The sequence below is a fragment of the Labeo rohita genome, chromosome 7 (assembly GCF_022985175.1).
Source record: "Labeo rohita strain BAU-BD-2019 chromosome 7, IGBB_LRoh.1.0, whole genome shotgun sequence".
Taxonomy (NCBI): Eukaryota; Metazoa; Chordata; class Actinopteri; order Cypriniformes; family Cyprinidae; genus Labeo; species Labeo rohita.
Window position 1 is genome coordinate 37579226 of NC_066875.1, and position 22104 is coordinate 37601329.

The window sequence follows — 22104 nt, forward strand, 5'->3', positions numbered from 1 at the left end:
ACAGAGGGAGAGTGTGGCAACGGACCTGGGTGAGATTAGGAATTGTAATGGAGAGTGTTGGAAAAGAGATGAATGAAAAGCGGAGAGCAGGACAGGAGAGTGTTATTGATGAATCAGAGGGTGTTAATAAGAGGCAGACTGTGCGGACGAATGAATCACCCGGTAACAATGAAGTGCTCCAACGATCTGCAAACACCGCAACGCATACAAATATCCGTTATCAATTGCTAGTTGTCCTCCTGTCACCTAACACACACACACACACACATTCGAGAGCTGAAAGGATAACCTTTGCACAAACATCATGTTTAGATTGGCCTATGGGTGAAGAATGTGTGTGTGTGTGTTGAGTCTCTGATTAGGACACTTCGCATCATTACAGTTTCCTTCAAGTTTCCTGATTAAAATCCCATTCAGTATTTAAAAGTGACAAATGAACTCCTAGCTCAGGCTGTGTGTGTGTGCGTGTGTGTTTTGGTGCAATGTTGTGCTGGGGGGATGCGGATGACCTTGTTAAACGCTGAGTGGGCGCTTGTGATTGGTGATCGGTGGTCATTAATGTCTGTTAATCTCACCTGACACAACACTTCAGGAAAACTGACGCTGATTTAATCTGTCGTACAGTCAACATCATATGACTACAGAGTCTATTTAAATATTTTACCTCAATAACACTCCCCAAAATGTATAAATCTATCTATCTATCTATCTATCTATATAGATGTGCATCTCTTTATATAATATAATATAATATAATATATGCACATGCATGACTAAAATAAAAAATACGCTGTGTAAATATGTTCAGAGCACTCACTTGTGTATCGACATGGTTGACAGCTTACTGATTTTAGGTTCGAAAATGATGAAAATTCATATAAAGAACTGATATTAAAAAAAAAGTTAAAATTAGCATTGTATTTTTAAGTGTATTATAAAATAATCATATTTTTATTTAGTATTCACTTTCTATTTTAAAATATAATAGTATTATATATAATAGTATCACACTTCATTATTATTTTTTTTTTATTATTTTATTTAGAAAGCTAAAATAAAGTGCAATAATATTATTATTACTATTAATCATTTTATAGTTATATTTAATGGGTCACACTCAAATGACCAAACCAAATGTCCAGGCACTCTCATGAGAAACAGACTGAAAAAAAAAATACATATGTGCACCCCTGAATATAATATAATATAATATAATATAATATACATCTTTAGATATAATTAGTTATGTAAAAATAAATATGGTTTTACCGTCCTCATTCCAAATTAACAATCTCTTTGCAAGAATGCATTACATTTTGAATGGATCACAAAACAATCCAAGTTGAAAAATGCCATTCAAACTGATAAAGTCTAAGTGAAAAGATCAGGAATAATGTTAAAAATAAACTTTAGACCCTTTTCTGAGTGGCAGATGCTACACACAGCTACAGTTTTATGCAAAACTTTGGGAACCCCTTGCAGAATCTGTGAAAATGTTCATAATTTTAACAAAATAAGAGAGATCATACAAAATGCATGTTATTTTTTTTATGTAGTACTGTCCTGAGTAAGATATTTTACATGAAAGATGTTTACATATAGTCCACAAGACCAAACAAATAGCTGACATTATTAAAATAGCCCCCTTCAAAAGTTTGAGAACCCTTGGTTCTTAATAATGTGTGTGGTTACCTGGATGATCTATGACTGTTTTTTTGTTTTGTGATGGATGTTCATGAGTCCCTTGTTTGTTATGAACAGTTAAATTGAGCACTGTTCTACAAAAAAAATCCTTCAGGTTCTGCAGATTCTTCAGTTTTCCAGCATCTTTTGCATATTTGAACCCTTTCCAGCAGGGACTGTATGGTTTTGAGATCCATCTTTTCACACTGAGGACAATTGAGGGACTCAAACACAACTATTAAAAAAGGTTCAAACATTCACTGATGCTCCAGAAGGAAACATGATGCATTAAAAGCCAGGGGGTGAAAACTTTTAAAATTTGAAGACCAAGGCAAACTGTACTTAATTGTCTTCCGGGAAACATGCAAGTATCTTCTGTTGCTTCCGAAGGGCAGTACTAAATGGGAAAAAATGATACTTCAACAAAATAAGAAAAATTTCTTCATACTGTTCAAAAGTTTTCACCCCCCGGCTCTGGAGCATCAGTAAATGTTTGATCCTTTTTTAAAAACAGTCGTAGATCATCCAGGTAACCAAGGGTTCCCAAACTTTTGAAGGGGGTTATTTTAGGACAGTACTAAATAAAAAAATAACATGCATTTTGTATGATCTCTCTTTTTTTCTTAAAATTATTCACATTTTCACAAATTCTGCAAAGGGATCCCAAACTTTTGCATAAAACTGTAAAATATCTATTACAAACAGATTTTGTATTGTTAGATCTTCTTCTTACAGTATTTATGATTAATGGTGTCCCTCACACACAAAATGTGTAAAAATTACCAACAACAACAACAACAAAAATCAGCTTTAACCTTTAAATACTGAATATTAGTACAGAATTGAATACATGGTATTAATATTATATTATTATATTAATACTAAGTAATACTTAATATATAATTATCATATTACTAAGTATTCTATTCTATTCTAACGCTATATTATCTCAGGACCAAAAATCAAAATGTGCCGCATTTGATAATGTCTAACTGACCCAAAAATCATTCCTCTGAGCCACAAAATCTTGATTATTTAACCAAGTTAAATTTTGTTTAGCAGTCAACCCAAGTGCAGTATGAGAGACAGAGACAGACAGAATAAGACAGAAACAGACAGCAGAAATAAAATGTAAGGTGGTTTGAAGTGTGTGTAAGATACTCTTATTCAGAATCAGAGAAGGAAAGGGAAGTACAGAAGCAGACGGCACTCCATGAAGTACGTACTAAGCAGCTCTCTATGTAGTTTTGTGCTGACAGGCAAAAGTGTGCTTTTGAGGAGCCAACACTATATAAGTGCTCTCGCTCTGATCCTCTCCATCAAAAGGCAGGCAAAATCATCCAGTCACCATCAGCATAACAAAAGCACAGGATGGGAGCTTTACTGCAGCAGCCCAAGCTTTACATACACCCCAAACTGACAGAAAACATTTCTTCCTTTACTGCGCCAAATACCACCAACCGCCACCATTTTTCATAGATGTAATTACCACTTGGCGCGAGGCACTTTGCGGCAGCAGATGCCGCGTTACGGGACTATGGTTTCCATGGTGATTACTGTGATTTACTTGGGACACACGTCATAAATATCCCACCCTGGTGACACCCGCACAGCTGGGCCCTAGAAAGGATGGGACCCTCAAAAGAGCGAATTTGTGAATGGGCCCAGGTTAGAAAGTGATCAAGTTGAGTGTTTCCAAACCTTTCCTGTCTTATGTATTCAGAAAGTTCCATCAGCAAGGCTGAACCACCCCTTCATCAGGATTATCATTAATATTATTAAAAGTCATTATTACACTTAACTTTAAAATTAAAAACAACCAACACTATGGGCAAAAAAAAAAGAAGAAAAGAATTTCCTGTCAATCTATCATATGTGACCCTGAATCACAAAACCAGTCAAGGATCAATTTTTGGAAATTGAGATTTATACATCATCCGAAAGCTGAAAAATAAACAAGCTTTCCATTAATGTATGGTTTGTTAAGATAGGACAATATTTGGGCTGAGATACAAATCTGAGGGTGCAAAAAAAATATATATATATTGAGAAAATTGCCTTTAAAGTTATCCAAATTAAGTTCTTAGCAATGCATATTACTAATCAAAAATTACATTTTGACATATTTACATATTTAGGAAATGTACAAAATATCTTCATGAAACACGATCTTTACTTAATTTCCTAATGATTTGGGGCATAAAAGAAAAATCAATCATTTTGACCCATTCAGTGTATTTTTGGCTATTGCTACAAAATATACCCGCTCTACTTAAGACTGTTTTTGTGGTCCAGGGTCACATATTACTGTATTTAAATAAATAAATAAATACACAAATAGCTAAAAATTGCAATTCATATAATAATAATAATAATATAAATACTTTAAATAATATAATAATACTACTACTATTATTTTAGCTTTTATTTCTTACCCATTTTTCAGCATATTTTTTAATTTAACAAGCAAAATAGAAATCCAATTGAATTCCAGGTATTCCCCACAACCAGCTCAAGTATTTGAAGTATCTAAACTCACTGGTCTACTGGTCATAATCTGGTCTAATATCAGCATTAGCGAGAAATACAACCCAGGTCTTACCTGTACTTCTACATATGCAACATAAGCACAAATGCAAATATTCACAGGCAGTTCTTTAGACTGTTACTTATCTCTGTTTGAAATGTGCCATGGGGAGCTCACTGTTCTATTTTAAAAAACTGCATTTAATGTTCCTTCAGGCCATGCAAAGTATTGTACTGTGCATTAAAAAATAAAATTTCTTTTTAAATTACCCATTTACTGGGTAATCCTCTCCCATCTTTTAACCAGAAAGCCAGAGGGGTCTTGAAGTCAAATGCATGCTGCAAAATCGCATTATTCAAACAGAAGCAAAAGCACTTCCTATATCTCATATGTAAAATAATATACATAAACAAACAAACAAACAAATAGTTCACTCTTTCTCTTTTCTGCATTTCACTTCTGCCTAATATCATATACTAATATAGCTTATACTTAATATTGTGGCTACACTTTAGATAGTCACTTTGGATAAAAGCTTCAGATAAATGAAAAACTTTCCACTTAAACTAAAAAAAAAAAAAAAAAAAAACTTAGAAATTTGTGCAAAATTCCTAAAATTAATAAAAACATGCAGCGGGGCAAACACATTTAAAATGCAGGTTTTCATAATGCAAACTTGACTCTACTCAGGAAATGAAAAGAGACTTTGCAAATGCATAATGATCCCTCAGGAAAGATTAAGACACAAGCAGAAACAGTTTGTTGTAATTCTGTTTCACATCTGTTTTCCCATGATATCTTAAAATATACTCCACCAGTCCTATGTTACCTGTCTTTTCTGTTTCTATGATTTATTCAGACAGGGTAAACGTCTCATTGGGGTTAATTATGTAAACATATGACCCCCCACCCCCACCCCCCCCAAACAAAGACACCCAAACACATGGTTTCTAGTGGTGGGTGGGGGTACAGAAGGGAGGGAAAGACTGGAACCGCTCATCGTAAATGAGACTGTGACATTTTTATGTGCGTGTGAAGGATCGCGGCGTGTATCAGGTTCGTCGGTGATCGTAAATTAACAGGTGTTGTCAAAAGCAGTACAGAGACATGCAGCGAAATGATCAGAATGATTACAAAGCGGCGTGCAGCTCTGGGTCCCAGACAACATAAACTCTCAATATCGACACACGCTCCTCAGTAGAGACTAGACGATAGTCAACCTTCAAAGTCTCAAGGATCACATTCACTCATACACTCTGTGATAGAGAGTGGAAATGTCCATTCTTAAAGGGATAGCTCACCCAAAAATTTATCTTTTTCTCATCCTCAAGTCGTTCCAAACCTTTATGACTTTCTTCTGAAAATAAAAAGATATTTTAAACCATGTTTCAACTGTTTTTATTAGGGCTGTCAAACGATTAATCGCGATTAATCACATATAAAAAAAAAAAAGTTTGCCTAATATTTGTGTGTACTGTGTGCAATTATTATGGACATATAAATACAAATTAATGTATATATTTAAGAGAAAAATGTTATGTACAAAATATTTTGATTTATATGTAACATAAATTATCTAAAAATTATAATAAGTACATATACTTGTAAATATTTCTTAAATATATGAATATGTTTGTATTTATATATACATAATAATTACACACAGTACACACACATATATTAGGCAAACTCAAACTTTTATTCTGTATGCGATTAATCATGATTAATCATTTTGTAGCCCTATTTTTTTTTATCTATACAGTGAAAGTCAATGGGGTTCATAAACAACACAGAACCCCACTGACTTCTACTGTATGAACGAGAAAAGGATAAATACTGTCAATATTCAACCTTGTTTTGTTTTCCCCAGAAGAAAGAAAGCCATACAGAATTTGAAATGACATGAGGGTGAGTAAATGATTTTTTTTTGTTTATTAAATGTCATGCCAGCAGCAAAGAGAACCAAGAGTGGTTTCATACTTTCTGAATAGTCAACTAATCTTAACTGACACTATATGCCACCTAAATAGCCTAATTTTTGAGCTACCATGATCTCAGAGGTTTTTAAAAACAGTTAACATGTCATAACTCAAAGAGATTACTTCTTATGTCCACGTCAATTAAATTTGCTAATGCCGCCCTCACTATTTGAACTCAATGGAAGTCGGAAGACTTAGAATATAGCACCGTAATTGCAACAAGACAGAAGGTTTGAAGATTGGATTCTGAGAGTTTTGGGCAACTCACCGGGTCTTTTTTCGAGCTTTCTTCCTCGACTGCCACAAAGTCGGACTTTGGATATAAGGATAAGGATCTGTTTCTGGCAGAGTGACTTGTTGCTCTTGGGGCAAGGCTTGCGTTTGGTGGAGATCTGCCGGTTGGCCTGGGGGTCCTTGACTTCCCTGCGCTGCCGGATCAGCGAGCTGGCGAGGGCAGCCATTTTGCTGTGCCTCGCTCACCCGTAGGGCGCAGAGGGCGTCAGTGGGCCGCCCACCTGTCCGATCACCCAGGGCCACGGAGGACGGGAGCAGGAGACAGCAGATGTTTGGAGTACAGCCGGGTCTCCCACAATAACCGAGGGGAGAATGCGTCACAACTTGATAGGGAACAAAAAGGGGCTTGGTTTTGGAGGGGTAAAAGGGGGCGGGGCAAAACACTTGTGAAGTTCCCAATAAACTTTATTTGTTTCTTTGGCTATCAAAATAGTCCCTCGTGTTGTGATTCTGATGAACCGCAGCTGTCGTTGTAGGGATTGTTTGTTGTATTTCAGGTCTCGTTGCACAGCATACGGACTGGAAAAGTGGCAGCTGATGATCCATGGAGCCGTACTGGAATTCTGGAAGATAAGTGAGCCATCACAGCACCACCACCATATCCCTAAAGCTCCGAGCTCCCAGAAGCCCAGGTCTCTCACTCCTCTTCCACAGTTTAGTGTGGGATCGATCTTCAGAAATCACCCGGATCAGAAATCATTCTGCGAGTTCAGAAAAAAGGCATTGTCCAATCGTTTTATCCGTAGGGTTCCACATATCAGTGAGATCCTTGCAAAACAGAGAAGATCGAGGGATGCATAAAATGAACTAAAATACAGATCCTACCGAGAAACGGAATGATATCCTGAGACAATCTTAGAGAAACTCCATTACCTGATTCCGAAGTATCGCATCCATGACGCTACGATTGGAAAAACGTAAAAAACAAAGACGGACACACTGAGCAAAAGTCAAAAACTGGTGGACCCTGTGAGTGTGGATGATCAGATGGATAAGGATGAAAGGAATCGGAAGTTCTCTCCCTTCTCAGCCCTTCTGACATTCCCCTTTGCTCCCTCTCCCTAAGCTCCCGAGAGAGTGTTTGTAAATTCCAAGGGCTTCCGCAGATAGAGGTGACATTCATGAACGAGTGAGAGCGCAGGAGAGCGAAGGGGAGCACCAAGCCTCCCCCAGACTCCCGTAAGGCAACCAGGCAGAGCACTGAGGAACTCGCAGCTCCGTGTCCTTCACACCACTTGAGAGGAGAGGTGGGAGGGAGGCACGGATGGAGGGATGTAACGAAGGAATGTTAAGGATAGATGGTGCACATATCTCTCCGTCCGGCTGTCCCGTTCGAAGAAGGTCCCCAGGTGCTGTCGGGTCTGTCCCGGCACTCCGGTCTTCTGTTTTAGCCCAGTTTTCACTGCTCAAAGTATTCTCACCCCTTGCAGGCGTGCGTAACAGAGTCTCTTCAGCAAGGCACCTCTGAATCTGTGCGAGAATGTGAGAGTTTATGTGTGTGTGTGTGTATGAGAATGATTGAGAGAGTGTGTGAATGTGTGACTCTCCGTCTCTCTTTTTTGCTCTCCCTCCCGTCCCCGCTCACAGTGAGTTACGGAGCCAACACTGGCAACATGCTTTGCTTTACTCCCTCGTTCTCTCTTTCCATCTCTTTGTAAACCCTCCCCTTACCTTTTTCTCTGCCCTCCCTCTCTGTCACTCAGAACCCTCCTTCTTTTCCGATCACTCAAAATCCCTCCTTCTCTTCGTGTCCTCACACACACCCCTCTCATTTCTCTATTCCCTCCCCCTCTTCTGTTCTCTCTCTCTCTCTCTCGCTCGCTGGCTGCTGTTGTGGTCTGGAGCGTTAAAAAATTAAACCTGCCTCATGCTTCCTTAAAGCGACAGATGAGACAGAGAGAGAGCGAGAGAAAGAGACAGCGAGGGAGAGAGAGGGAGGGAGAGAGAGAGTCCTTATTTACACTCCGTAACACAAACACACATGCCACTTAAAGTAACAAATATGAACAATAAAATACTGATTACAGTATGGTAAACTTACAGAAATGATACAAACACAAAGAAATGACTAAAAAAGTCTCACAGTTCTAAGGTACTGAAAGGCAGTATGAATCTATTTTTACACGTCTATATCAGAGGTTTGTGCCAAAATGTAATTGAAAATGCCTTTGTAAATTTAAATTCAGTTCCTGAATTTGAACTGAGGAAGCAAACAGGATGCAAAACTGCATTTTAAATTTGAATGTAAAGAAGCAGAATTAAAATGCAAGTTCACTATTATCATTTTTTTTTAGATAGAACAACACAGATAGATAGACTGATAGAACAAACAAACGTAGGAACAAACAAACGAACAACAGACAGACAGATAGATAGATAGAAAATGTATATTAAAAAGAAATTCTACTTGCCACCATCAATCTTAAACCGTCCCACATCTGTCTCTCAAATGTTACCTGCAATACAAAATAAATTACTCACTTTATTTTTATGCCCCACCTCTATTCCTCTGCCTTTTTCACACTCAGTTCATCACATTTCCCCTCATATTCATGTCTGAGCTGATAAAAACAAAATTCATTCAACTTAGACAGAAAACCGGGAAATTGACTTGCGTCAGCAGCTTTTTACCGCTTTTTAAAGGACAGGAATGCTCTAAAAACACCCTTTAAAACGCACGCTGTGAATGCTGATTTTAATACCTCTCGCTTCCCTTTCTCCTTCTGTGCTTCAGTTCAGTGGGGAAACATTTAGCTGGCTGAGCAGCAGCAGTATGCACACAGGTTGAATGGGGCTCTGATCCCTTCACCAGCAGCCTAATTCAAATGAGTGTTATAATAAGGTTTTATAACCCACAGCAAGTTTGAATTAGTCATGGCCTGTGACGCCTCTATTTGCGTGTTGCTCTGCCGCCAGCGCACTTATTGATGCGGTGGAGGATTTTCTTTCTAGGCACAGAGTCAAAGCCATTTTAATCAGCAGAGTTATGACTATGGCATCCAGTGGTGATGTTGAACAGAGACGAGTCGACGAAGACAAGCAAAACATCTGGGAAAGGACAAAGATACACAGAGGACTGAGAGATGACCATGACGGGAACAGTTACATGTAGCCATTTCTTTATTGTCAAAACCACTAACACGATGTAACCAGGTTGTCCAGTCTGTCAGAGATGATTACACTCAACTGAGACCCTAGACAACCTGTGGTGAGTACATTTGTCAGGTTTTTTCTTTGTATCATCATCATTATAATCTCAGATTTGTCAGTTTTTCAATAAAATAAAATAAAAAATAGTAAGATTAGATAAAATAAAAAAAAAAATAGTAAGAGTATCATTAGCTCAGTACATTAACAACAGAAATCGATAGAAAGTTACCACTATTGTTGAACAAAACAAACATATTTGTGTTTATGTCTATGGGGGTCTACAACAAAAAGTTACTGCTGCTGTCTTTGTGATGTCTTTGAGGAATTCTGGGTCTTACTCAAGGGTAGGGCATAAACGGGCATATTTCTTTTTTGGCAAATGTGAATGCTTTAATTTTAATAGTGCATGTCCAGTGAAGGATGGAGACTGCACTGGCAGAGAGGACAGACCTCTTCCATTTTAATCAGTCTGTTAAAACACAGCACTAAACTCCTGCTGTTATATGGACTTCATTTCATGACTACAGTATATACTGTAGATTGCAGAAAGCATTATAAAGCAGTAATACTCAAACATATTTTCTCAAGCCCCAAATTCAGTCCAGTATTTACCAAAAAGTTTCCAACAGACAGACAGGGTCTGTGTCAAAATCTAGGGAGATTGCTACCCAGACAGAAATTTCAGACATCACTGGCATGAAACTGCAGTGAGGCAGCTTTGCATGTATCTTTCATAGAGCACCATGACAAGTCTGACAAATAATTCCCCTTCAAGATGGCAAACAGAGCCGCAAGGAATACTGCATTTAAATATATTTTTTATTCAGTATTGAATATTGCTGGTAGGAACCATTTCCATCTAATAAAAAAATCAGACTGATCTAATTAGTATTTATATTTAATCTTTATGCATTTTGGCATAATGATAGATATAAGGTATTTATGCACACAAAGCTTTGGAAAAATAATTATCTTTATTTGTCATTTTATGAGCCCCCTATCACAATTCTACTTCTTTCTCATAATATATACCAAAAACATTAATTAAATAGTTTACCTGAAAATGAAAATCACTCACCCTTAGATGACCTACATCCAAGATGTAATTTTTTTCTTTCTTCTCTGGAACAGATTTGGAGAAACTTAGCAATGCATCACTTGCTCACCAGTGGATCCTCTGCAGTGAATGGGTGCCGTCAGAATGAGAGTCCAAACAGCTGATAAAGACATCACAATAATCCACAAGTCATTCACATAAGTCCAGTCCATCAATTAATGACTTGTAAAGTTTAAAGCTGCATGTTTGTTATAAACAGTTTGATCATGAAGGGCTTTTTAATCTTAAAGGGGAACTCCACTTCCAGAATAACAATTTACAGATAATTTACTCACCCCATTGTCATCCAAAATGTTCATGTCTTTCTGTCTTCAGTCGTAAAAGAAATTATGGTTTTTGAGGAAAGCATTTCAGGATTTTTCTCCATATAATGGACTTCATTGGTGCCCCGATTTTGAATGCAGTTTAGATGCAGCTTCAAAAGGCTCTAAACAATCGAAACCCTCTCGAAACTGAGGAAGAAGGGTCTTATTTAGCGAAACAATCGGCCATTTTTTTCGAAAAAATAAAAATTTGTATACTTAAGCACAAAAGTTTATGTAGCACAGGCTCTGGGATGCGTGTCTATGATGCTACAAATTAGTGATAGGTCGTTCTTGAATGATTCTTTCATTTTGAATGAATCTTTAATGTGACTCTGGAAGAACGAGTTGTCTCGGGGAGTGATTTGTTCAGTTGCGCATGTGAAACATCCTGTTAGGTTCTGAAATTAGTTCATCATGTGATGTGATGTCTTGTGATGAACGAACAACTCGAACTCGAGGACTTGTCAGATAAGAGGTGAGGTGAGCTAATCATAGACTAATCAAGACCCAGGTAAACAATGAATTAATCTTTTCTGTTTCTTATAGCATTATAGTTTTGTCTTGTTTGTAGTGTGATCAACTTTTGTGTAAGCAGTAGATGTGTTAGGGAAGTAACGCGTAACATTTAGTTATATTTTGCTAAAATATACGAAATGACTCCAAAAAGATTTGTTCATTTTGCTGAATGAGACTCAAAGGTCAGATCGGTAAAATGATCTGAACTTCCCATTACTACTACGAATCACGTGTAAGTTCATCGTCTGTGTACTGAGTATGGCGTTTACAAACTTATTTGCATGTTTCTAAGTCTTTGCACATTCGCTTTGTAAACACTGGGTCTGTAGTTCTGCCTACGTTCCGCATGACCTTTCGACGTTATTCAATAGTGAACGTGCATCCCAGAGCCTGTGCTACACAAGCTTTTGTGCTTAAAAAGTAAAAAAAAAAAAAAAAAAAAAAAAAAAAGACAGATCGTTTCGCTAGATAAGACCCTTCTTCCTCGGCTGGGATCGTTTAGAGCCCTTTGAAGCAGCATTTAAACTACATTTTGGAAGTTCAAAATCGGGGCACCAATGAAGTCCATTATATGGAGAAAAATCCTGAGTTACTTTCTATGGAAAGTAATGCATTACTTTACTTTTGCGTTACTTTTGTTTAACCTTTTAAATCTGGGCAGGGCTTGTTTGTTTGTTTTTATAAAATATTACATAAAATATATTATATTTTTAGAATGAAAAGCCCTTTTACACCAAAAAAATGAAATGGAAAAGCCTCAGGCTGAAGGAAAAGTAAATGCACATCTGTACAGAAGAACGCAGGAGAAGAAGGTTCAATACTCTTCAGCATTAAAAATAAAAAACAACAACAATGAAGCACAAATGTTAGTTTGTCTGAAGTAATTGTTTCTTATTAGTATGGTTGAACTGGATCAAAGCTCAGCAGCACTGGTTAGACATTGGTTAATAAAACGGGATTAAATACTTAAAGGATGTTTGTTATTTAACATATTAAATTATTGCAGGTTTGTGTCCTATTCTCAGCTTGCGCTTCACTGATTTAACTCATGCTGATGAATACTGATCCTGTTTTTTTGCGAGTGAGATGAATTAATCCATGTTCACATTTATTCTAGAACTAAAGTATCTTACACCTGAATTCTCTTAACATGGGGACAGGAGAGCTTGACAGTCAATAAAGGGGAAAACAAATTAGCTGGCATTACTTATTTAAAAAAGTAACTCAGATTTTCTTCTAAATTAAAAAAGTAATGCATTATTACTAGTTACTGGAAAAAGTAATCTGCACTCTTAAAAATAAAGGTGCTTCACAATGCCATAGGAGAACCCTTTTTTTAAAAAATGGTTCCATAAAGAACCTTTAACATCTGAAGAACCTTTCTGTTTCACAAAAGGTTCTTTGTGGCGAAAGAAGGTTCTTCAGATTATAAAACGGTAAGAAGACATGGTTCTTTGTGGAACCAAAAATGGTTCCTCTATGGCATCGCTTGAAGAACCTTTTGAAGCACCTTTAAGAGTGTGATTATGTAACTTGTGTTACTTGTAATGCGTTACCCCCAACACTGATTATGAATATCTATGATTACCACCAATACACATAAATAAAATGGAAGAGAGTAGTAGATGCATGTTACAGTATATGCTATTATAAAGAAAGTCTCTCCTCTCTCTTTCTCTCTCTTGCTCACTCAAGCACACTAAAAGTGATTTGTATTTCGTGTAAAGACTGGAACAGATTTAAAGGTTTAAAGATCTACTTTAGACGCAGACTGTGTCTGTCAGAGAGATTAGGCAGTGAATACTTCTCTGGGAAGTCTCAGTGGAACACGCCAAAGACCGCATCCAGGTTAATTTTTCCTCAAATGTGTTCACTGAGCACACACTCCCTTGAGAGGGTGATCATTGCGCCCAAGGAGAGACTCTTCTGATTAAGACTTCATAAGTCTGTCCTTAGCTCAGGGACACTTCCGAACAGGTCACAAACCACACATATATAAACAGAGAAACACACCTACCCACTCACACTATCTTCCCTGACACAATGTAGCTTCAAGAAGATGGTATTAAAGTAGAAATTTGGTTCAGGAGAGTCCAGATACTGCCTTGGCTTCCAAAATCCATTCCAGGCATCACCAAGCTGCTCTCTATGGGAAGAGCATCAACTGTAATCTGCTCCTTAGGGACTTGGAAGGAAAGATTGGAGGAAAAACAACAACACAGAATGGAAACGAGGAAAGAATAAGGAAGACGTGCTGGGTAGAGGTAATTAGCATAATGCTTAATCTGTAAACATCTATGGAAGTGTAGAAAGACAGGGAGAGCGAGGTAGAATGAGAGGGAGGGAGAAAGTGCTGAGCCATTGAAGTCTGCAGTTTTCTTCTAAATGGATGACATACATTTGGAAGGTGGAGAAAATTGAGGGGAAAGGTGAGAGAAAAGAAGAGACGAGGCCTCAAGACGAATATACTTACTGTTCAAAAAGTTTGGGGTCATTAAAAATTCATGCTTTTATTTAGCCAGGATGCATGAAAGGGATAGTTCACCCCAAAATAAAAATTCTGTCAGCATTACTCACATCGAGGACATTCGTTCATCTTCAGGACATAAATTAAGATGTTGTTGATAAAATCCGAGAGAGTTCTGACCCTGCATAGAAAGCAGTGCAACTGACATGTTTAAGGCCCAGAAAGGTAGTAAGGACAACTTTAAAATAGTCCATGTGACATCAGTGGTTCAACTGAATTTTTATGAAGCTACGAAAATATTTTAAAATAACTTAAAATAATTAATTTCTTCTCTTCTTTGTACAGTCTTTGACATGCATTCACAAGAGATTAAAATAGAAGACAGTTAGTTTAAATTATAATAGTACTTACTGTTTACTGTATTTTTGATCAGCTAAATGCAGGCGTTAAGAGACTTTTTAAAACATTAAAATAAATGGCAATGTAGCTATTGAAGTCTATAAACTTCCTTTTTGCCGCTTTAGAGTGTTTGTTTTGCACAAATTGCATGTATGCTGTTCTAAATGAATGTCTGAGAGATGCATGTTCATCTAAATCACAACACAAGAAACAGCTGGTTACCTCACTCTAGTCACAATCCTTCCGGTATGAGGAGGAGAAACAGCAAATTGTAGATAATGGTATAACTCAGTGGGAACACTGCTCTGATTGTTCTGTAGGAGGAAGGAGCCCTGGTGAGTTATATTTCAGATGGAGTGATGGCTCAGCAGCAGCTTCTAAGAAAGAAAAACCCATAAAACGCAATACGTTTTCCTACACAAGCAATGAGCTACAGGCAAAAAGGCACTAAACTATACAGAAGACACACAGACAGCAGTGTTGTAGCTACCCAGCTAACAGCAAACGTTTAAAGAACTTTGGCAGATGTTCTGGAAAGATTCTCTCAAATGTTCCTCCACTAACATTAGAATGTTAGCTGGTCTTACCCAATAGTATGAACAAAAGCAAATGTGATGTGACATAAAAACGCAATCGCAAGCAGGAGGTTTTAGCTTGTTTTTTGATCTCTCACCTTTCAGGTCTATCATCGTGAGTCATGTTTTTCTTGAAATTCATATCCAAGGATTCTGCATCCTAAGTAAAAGTCTGTGCTGCCTGAGCTACCGAGCAAGCTTGTTACCTCTGGAAAGTGAAGCATATGGAGCTGTATCATAACTTTTTCTGTTATAACTTTTTCTCATTCTCGTGAAGTTTTCAAAATGTTCACTTATTTTTGTTAGTTGAGCTAACAAAAGTTTTTTTTTTTTTTTTCAACAAGAAGCATGACAAAACTACAATTAGACAGGCTTAGGGGCCGTTCACACAGAACATGTTTTTCCATTCATTTGCACTACTTTTTACATTTATCTTTCCAAACAAACACATGGTAGATGGAGGTGTTTGACCGCTGCGCTTTCCATCTTTTTACACTGAGGACAACTTATGGACTCATATGCAGCTATTACGGAAGGTTCAAACACTCACTGATGCTTCAACAGGAAAAACGATGCATTAGGAGCCAGGGGTGTAAACTTTTGAAAAGAATGAAGATGTGTACATTTTTCTTATTTTGCCCAAATATCATATTTTTTCATTTAGCACTGCCATTTAGAAGCTACAGAAGGTACTTACATGTTTACCAGAAGACAAAATAAGTTGAATTTACCCTGATCTTCAAATTCAAAAGGATTTCACCCCCTTTAATGCATCATGTTTCCAACAGTGAGTGTTTGAATCTTCTGTAATAGTTGCATATAAGTACCTCAGTTGTCCTCAGTGTGAAAAGATGGATCTCAAAATGATACAGTCATTGTTGTGAAGGGTTCAAATACACAAACGTTCTGAAAAACCAAAGAATTTGTGGGACCTAAAGGATTTTTTCTGAAGAACTGTGGACAGTTTAATTGTTCAGAGCAAACAAGGGACTCATGAACAACCACCAATTTGCAAAAAAACAAAACAACTGTAGATCAATTTAGGTAAAAACACAATATTAAGAATCAAGTGTATGTAAACTTTTGAAAAGGGTCATTATAAATTCAACTATTATTTTTTCCTGTGGACTATATGTAAACATCTTTTTATGTGAAATATCTTATTCAGGTCAGTACTAAATAAAAAATAACATGCATTTCGTATGATCCCTCTTATTTTGGTAAAACAATTAACATTTTGCAGATTCTGCAAGGTACGTAAACTTCTGACCTCAACTGAATAGCATTTAAAAGATTCATTTTTGTGAACTGGTTCATTTGGATGATTCATGTGTCTATAAAGCTGAACTACAATAAAATAATGTAGCTCCCCACAGACACAAACAGTATCTTTTCTCACTATACAGCATTTTGTAGAAACTATGTGTCTCACCAGGCTAAAGCTAAAAACATGTCAAAATAAGCCCCATAGAACTGTCATATGAGAGCTTCTGTACTGTACTTACACAACAATACTAGTATCTGGTTTCTAAGCTGCCTTCTGTTTCACATACTAAATTGCACTTGAGGGAACAAGTCTAGTAATGACTTATATTTTGTGAAGTTATCTCACCCAGTACAGAGGCTTCTCTTTCTCTCTCATTGTTTTGCATTACAAAACACTGAATCCGCTGAACAAAGACGAAAACTGCATTAAAGATTCACAAGGATGTGCTAGTCCTCAATTCCGTTCAGTTCCTCACTAAGGTATCAGCACACACACAGAAGAAGAGAGCGCAACTTCAGCACTCCACAGGAACACGGTCTCAAAGCGCTGTAGGCACGCTGGAGGTGCTGCATGCTTATGTGTTTGCGTTGAGAGATGGGATGAGATGCGAATGTCCATGCATGTGTTTGTAGACATTAATTTGCACATGTGTTTGTGTGTGCTAGTGGACCTCCAGAGTGTTTTTGCAGGACGCATGTCATGCATGTCAGCATAGCAGTGACTAACTAGGAAGCTGCATGCTTATTGCCACGTGCTTGCATCCTTTTGCTTTCAGCTCTCAGCCTGCTACTCACAGTTCTGCTCGGATCGCTTCAGTGGCTGCTGGTCCCTGCTGGAAATCAGTTTAACACCTGCAAATGGCCTCATCCACATTACAGTCTTTCATCAAGCCAAACACGCCAGCCACTTATGATTACTTCTAAAAGTTGTACTTAAAGAGTTGCTGCTTCTAAATAGGAATTAGTGAATTTTAAACTTGGGCATTAAAGCAAGAAGACAGAAAAATCAAGGGAGGAAAGAATTGGAAGGTGGAGAGGGGAGATACTGTGTTATATTTGCTACACAAATTTCTAAAGTCTCTAAATTATGAACATATAGGGATAGTTCACCAACAGTTCACCACACGCATTTGTGGTACTCTCATGAGCGTGCATCAAAGACTGACAGGGAAGAGAAGAAATTGTTGTATAAATTAGTTATTTTTGTTTTCTTTGTCCACAATAAGTATTCTCATAGCTTCGTAAAATTAAGGTCGAAGCACTGATGTCATATGGACTATTTTAACGATGTCCTTGCTGCCTTTCTGGACCTTGCACATGGTGGTTGCACTGCTGTCTATGCAGGGTCAGAAACCTCTAAGATTTCTTCAAAAATATCTTAATTTGTGAGTTTGGAACTTTCATTTTGAATTTTCATTTTTGGGTGAACTATTCCTTTAAAATCCTGTTGTACACAATCTTTTACATGAAATTGGATTGATAATTTATACTTTTTTAGCAAGTGAAATGGACTGAAGCAACTTTTGATTATCCATACATCAATTTTAGAAAAATCATGTTGAAATGTCCGTATTGTAATGTTTATTTATACATATCTCAGTTATCATTGTATTGCACGTCATTATATGTTTTGCAACACAATCTACAACTAAAGGGCTCTAATAAAAACAATATACATTAAAATATTATAAGACATTATTGGGAGAAATAGAGATCTGATCTTTATATGGATTTTTTTTTTTAATTATCGGCTATACTGTTATAAGAATCTCACTGATTTACAGTACAAGCTACAGTATAAGTAATTCATCTTACTTTTTGGTCATATAATTGAATATATATATATGAATTATCAATTTTTCTTTTATGCCAAAAACATTAGGATATTTAGTAAAGACCAAGTTTAGTGAAGATATTTTGTAAATTTCCTACCGTAAATATATCAAAACTTAATTTTTGATTAGTAACATACATTGCTAAGAACTTAAAGGTGATTTCCTCAATAATATTTGCACCCTCTGACTCCAGATTTTCAAATAGTTGTATCTCTGCCAAATATTGTCCTATCCTAACAAAACCATACATCAGTTGAAAGCTTATTTATCTCAGTTTCAAAAAATTGACCCTTTTGTGGTCCAGGGTCACATTTTTAAACCCCCCTGATTTAGCAGATGCTTACAGTATATCCAAAGCCTCTTACAGCACACTTACTGCAGGAACAATTTCTGTGGAGGATTCTGGGGTTAAGTGCTTTGGTCAAGGGCACAGTGGCAATAGTTCATGGCGTGTTCCTTACGAGACTCAAATGAGCAATCATCAGTTCACTACGCCACACTTTTGTCAAGGTGGAGTGATTTCTCTGTCCTTGTTCCTACTATAAGTGGTAGAATCGATTGCCAAAACCAGTACAAACAACTAAATTGAATATTGGCATAACTACTACTCAATATCTACCAAATTTTACCTTGTTGAGAATCATGAAGCTGTGCTAGAATCTGGTTCCAGCCAGTGGTATCAAATTTGCATGCCTCAAATTGGACTCAGCTGACATTAAAAAACAACAACAACAACAAAAATACATTTGAAATAGCAGTCATCATTGAATGTGACCATAAGCGAGTATGTAATTTTATTTTTTTGTGTCCAGCCTGTCTAGCCTGCGGCTAGTTATTAGCTGGCAGATAGCAGCACGGCCACATAATATAACATCTCAATCTCTGTTCACCCAGTAAATGAACTGATGAGAGTCATTGTGCAATGTATTACAGCTGTGTGAGCAGTACATCGCTCAATCCGGCACTCACCCGTGGGGTGGAAAGAAGAGAAACGTCCGCCTTTGCAGCCTGATGACAAACGGCAGGGGGATCATAAGTGGATCATAGAACGCCGTCCTCTCCCAGTGTCCAGCTGCGTGTGTGTTTGTGTGTTTTAAAGAGATGACTCCAGCTGTTTCAGTATCTACTTAATGGGATAATACAGGCCCCATCTGTTGAGCTGTCAATCAAAAGAACACTGATTTAAGTGTGAGGGCTAAACAGAGCTCAGTTAAGACAGACAGAGAAGATATGTGCGATCAAAAAGAAGAACGGGAGGATGCTGATGGGAATGTTCAGTTATAGATAAGAAAATAAAGGGGAAAAAATAGTTTTGCAGCACTGTCTATAATTTACCACAAAATCTTAACACAGTAAGAGTGTTAGGAGTGTGTCTATTGCATATACCGTACAATGACAGATGTTTGGACTAAAAACTTTAAAAAATATATATTATATTAATTCTGTTTGTCCTGATTTATCAGAGTATTTAAAAATGCATTCAAATGCAATTGGTACAGATTTTGGTACAGAAAATGTAATTTACCAATATTGAGTATATTGAGTTTGATTTTACATATATTAGCAGAGGCTAGACTTAAACATTGTCTGTCAACGGACAGGGTCATAAAAATTCCGTCATAATCTATTATTACCCGTCATTTTAATTAGAATAACACATTTAATTGCTTTTATTTTTGTTCACATTTTCGTTTTCAATCATGAACCTACAGGACTACAGCGCAGTGTTTAAAAACAACAAAATACCCTAGGGCTGGGTAAAAAAAATAAAAATAAATAATCGATTTTAATAGATTCTCGTTTTAATGAACCAATATCAATTCTTAAATCACAATCAATCTCTTGGTCTATGCTGTTTTCAGTTGATGAATGAACAGTACATAGTGTGTCTTCCTTCCAATAAATAGCAACAGGCTATAGTCTTTGTGTTACTTTTGATATGACAAAGTCTCAGATTTCAAATTCTGTCCATTTTCTTAGGAAATTCAAGCAATAAATACCATTTTGGCACTCTTTAATGTGGCGTAACAGTCGTTGTAGCTTCTGTGTACTGGCCTGTGCCTAATCAAAGGCATAGGAAAACATTCGTGACAGTTTCGTTTTTGTTCTGTATCCCGTGCTCTGCTGCCAGACTGGAGCGCACTCGCCACCAACTGAACAGGGGTGTGAATTACACCTACAATTTTTTAATAGATCACCCTCGGTGTAATCTGTCAAAATGAAGGACGGCCTTCAGATTTTTCCGTCACTGATAAAAAATTTCCATCAATGACTGAGAATTTTCGGTTAAGGCGACCTCTGGTTAGGAGTAATACAAGTTCAGGTTGAATTAAAGTCAAAAGTGAAAAGTAAAAAAAAAAAAATGTAACGTTACAAAAGATCAAAATAAAATAAATTTTGTTCTTTTAAAATTTTCATTCATCAGACAACGCTGAATAAAGAAAAAAAAAAACAGATTGCATTACGTTTTCCACAAAAATATGTGACTACAAAACCAGTCATAAATAGCACAAGTATATTTGTAGCAATAGTCAAAAATACATTGTATGGGTCAAAATGATTGATTTTTCTTTTATGCCAAAAATCATTAGGATATTAAGTAAAGATCATGTTTCATGAATATATTTTGTAAATTTCCTACCGTAAATATATCAAAACTTATTTTTTGATTAGTAATATACATTGTTAAGAACTTCATTTGGACAACTTTAAAGGTGATTTTCTAAATATATTGGATTTTTTGCACCCTCAGATTCCACGTTTTCAAATAGTTGTATATCGGTCAAATATTGTCCTGTCCAAACAAACCATACATCAATAGAAAGCCTTCAGATGATGTATAAATCTCAATTTCACCCTTATTTTGTGGTCCAGAGTCACATATAAGCAACACAACCATGTTCAGTTGCGTTAATAATAAGAAAAGTTTCCTGAGCACCATATATCATAGGAATATATTACTTTAAACTGTAATACAATTTCACAGCATTACTGTTCTTATTGTATTTTTGAACAAATAAATGCAACTTTGGTGAGCACAAGAAACCCAAAATCATAAAAAAAAAAAAAAAAAATCTGACCAACCTGAACTTTTGTATTACTTCTAACATACGTAATATAAATATGTAAACTACTCATCCACAGCATGTGTGTGTGAAGTTTTAGAGTAGCCAAACAGCATGTGTGTGTGCGCGCAATCAGCACAGAATGAGGTTCAGATGGGGTTTTCTCCCTCATCTGTTTGTGTACATGATTTGTGCCACTATAATGGAGAGAACCACAGTTGGTCTGCGAATTAGTTTTGACTAGTTTTTTCCCAGTAGATCAAAGCGCTTATGAAAGTTGTCCTTCTGCGAGAATCTGCAATGTGAATGAGGGACACGAGAGAGAGAGAGGGATTGTTTTTCTCGCACTCGTTCGCTTTGAGCGTTTTTCATCCCGTTGCCAAATTTCCAGCCTCAATAAGAGCCGTTTAAAATTTTGATTTATTTCTTTATTTTTAATTGAAGTGTTCGAGAGTGTTACATAAATGCTTAATTTGGACAGAGGATTAACAGGCAGAGGCTATTTTTTGTATGATTAAAAAGGCCTGCTGTTATAGAAACATTTTCTAACCATGAGATGAAAGGATCGTGATGAGGAGTGCAGAAATAAATAGATTACATGGAGAGAGACAGAAACGTTGGGGAGGGAGCTAGGAGAGATGGATAATTCAATAGAAATGGAGAACATGGTGACCCAAGGATAACCCTAGCTCAACTTTGCCAGTTGAGCAAGCTAATTTGTGTATCTATGCACGTGTAGGCAGCTTCAGTCATGGCTGACCAGAAGTTTCTTGCAGTCCAACGCCATTACAGGAAGGTCAAGTCTCATAAAAGTACATGCTGAGGGAGTCGACCATCCCATTATCACGATTTGGATTAAAGGCTTAGCAGAAGTGTTATTCAGGCGATTTCTAAAATCCATCTAAGGTCCGATAATGTAATTGCCT

At 36.8% G+C, this 22104-nt stretch overlaps 1 protein-coding gene across 1 annotated transcript in view; it reads right to left on the reverse strand.

The window, feature by feature from the left end:
• Window positions 1–8219, reverse strand: part of fgf11a (fibroblast growth factor 11a) — a 76271-nt gene extending 68052 nt beyond the window's left edge. Inside the window, exons 1-2 of the mRNA XM_051115788.1 lie at window positions 8155–8219; window positions 6458–7953 (exon numbers count right to left, since the gene is read on the reverse strand). Coding sequence (XP_050971745.1) covers window positions 6458–6650 — 193 coding nt within the window. The 5' untranslated portion in view covers window positions 6651–7953; window positions 8155–8219. The remainder of the gene's footprint in view (window positions 1–6457; window positions 7954–8154) is intronic.
• Between the last annotated feature and the right edge of the window lie 13885 nt (window positions 8220–22104).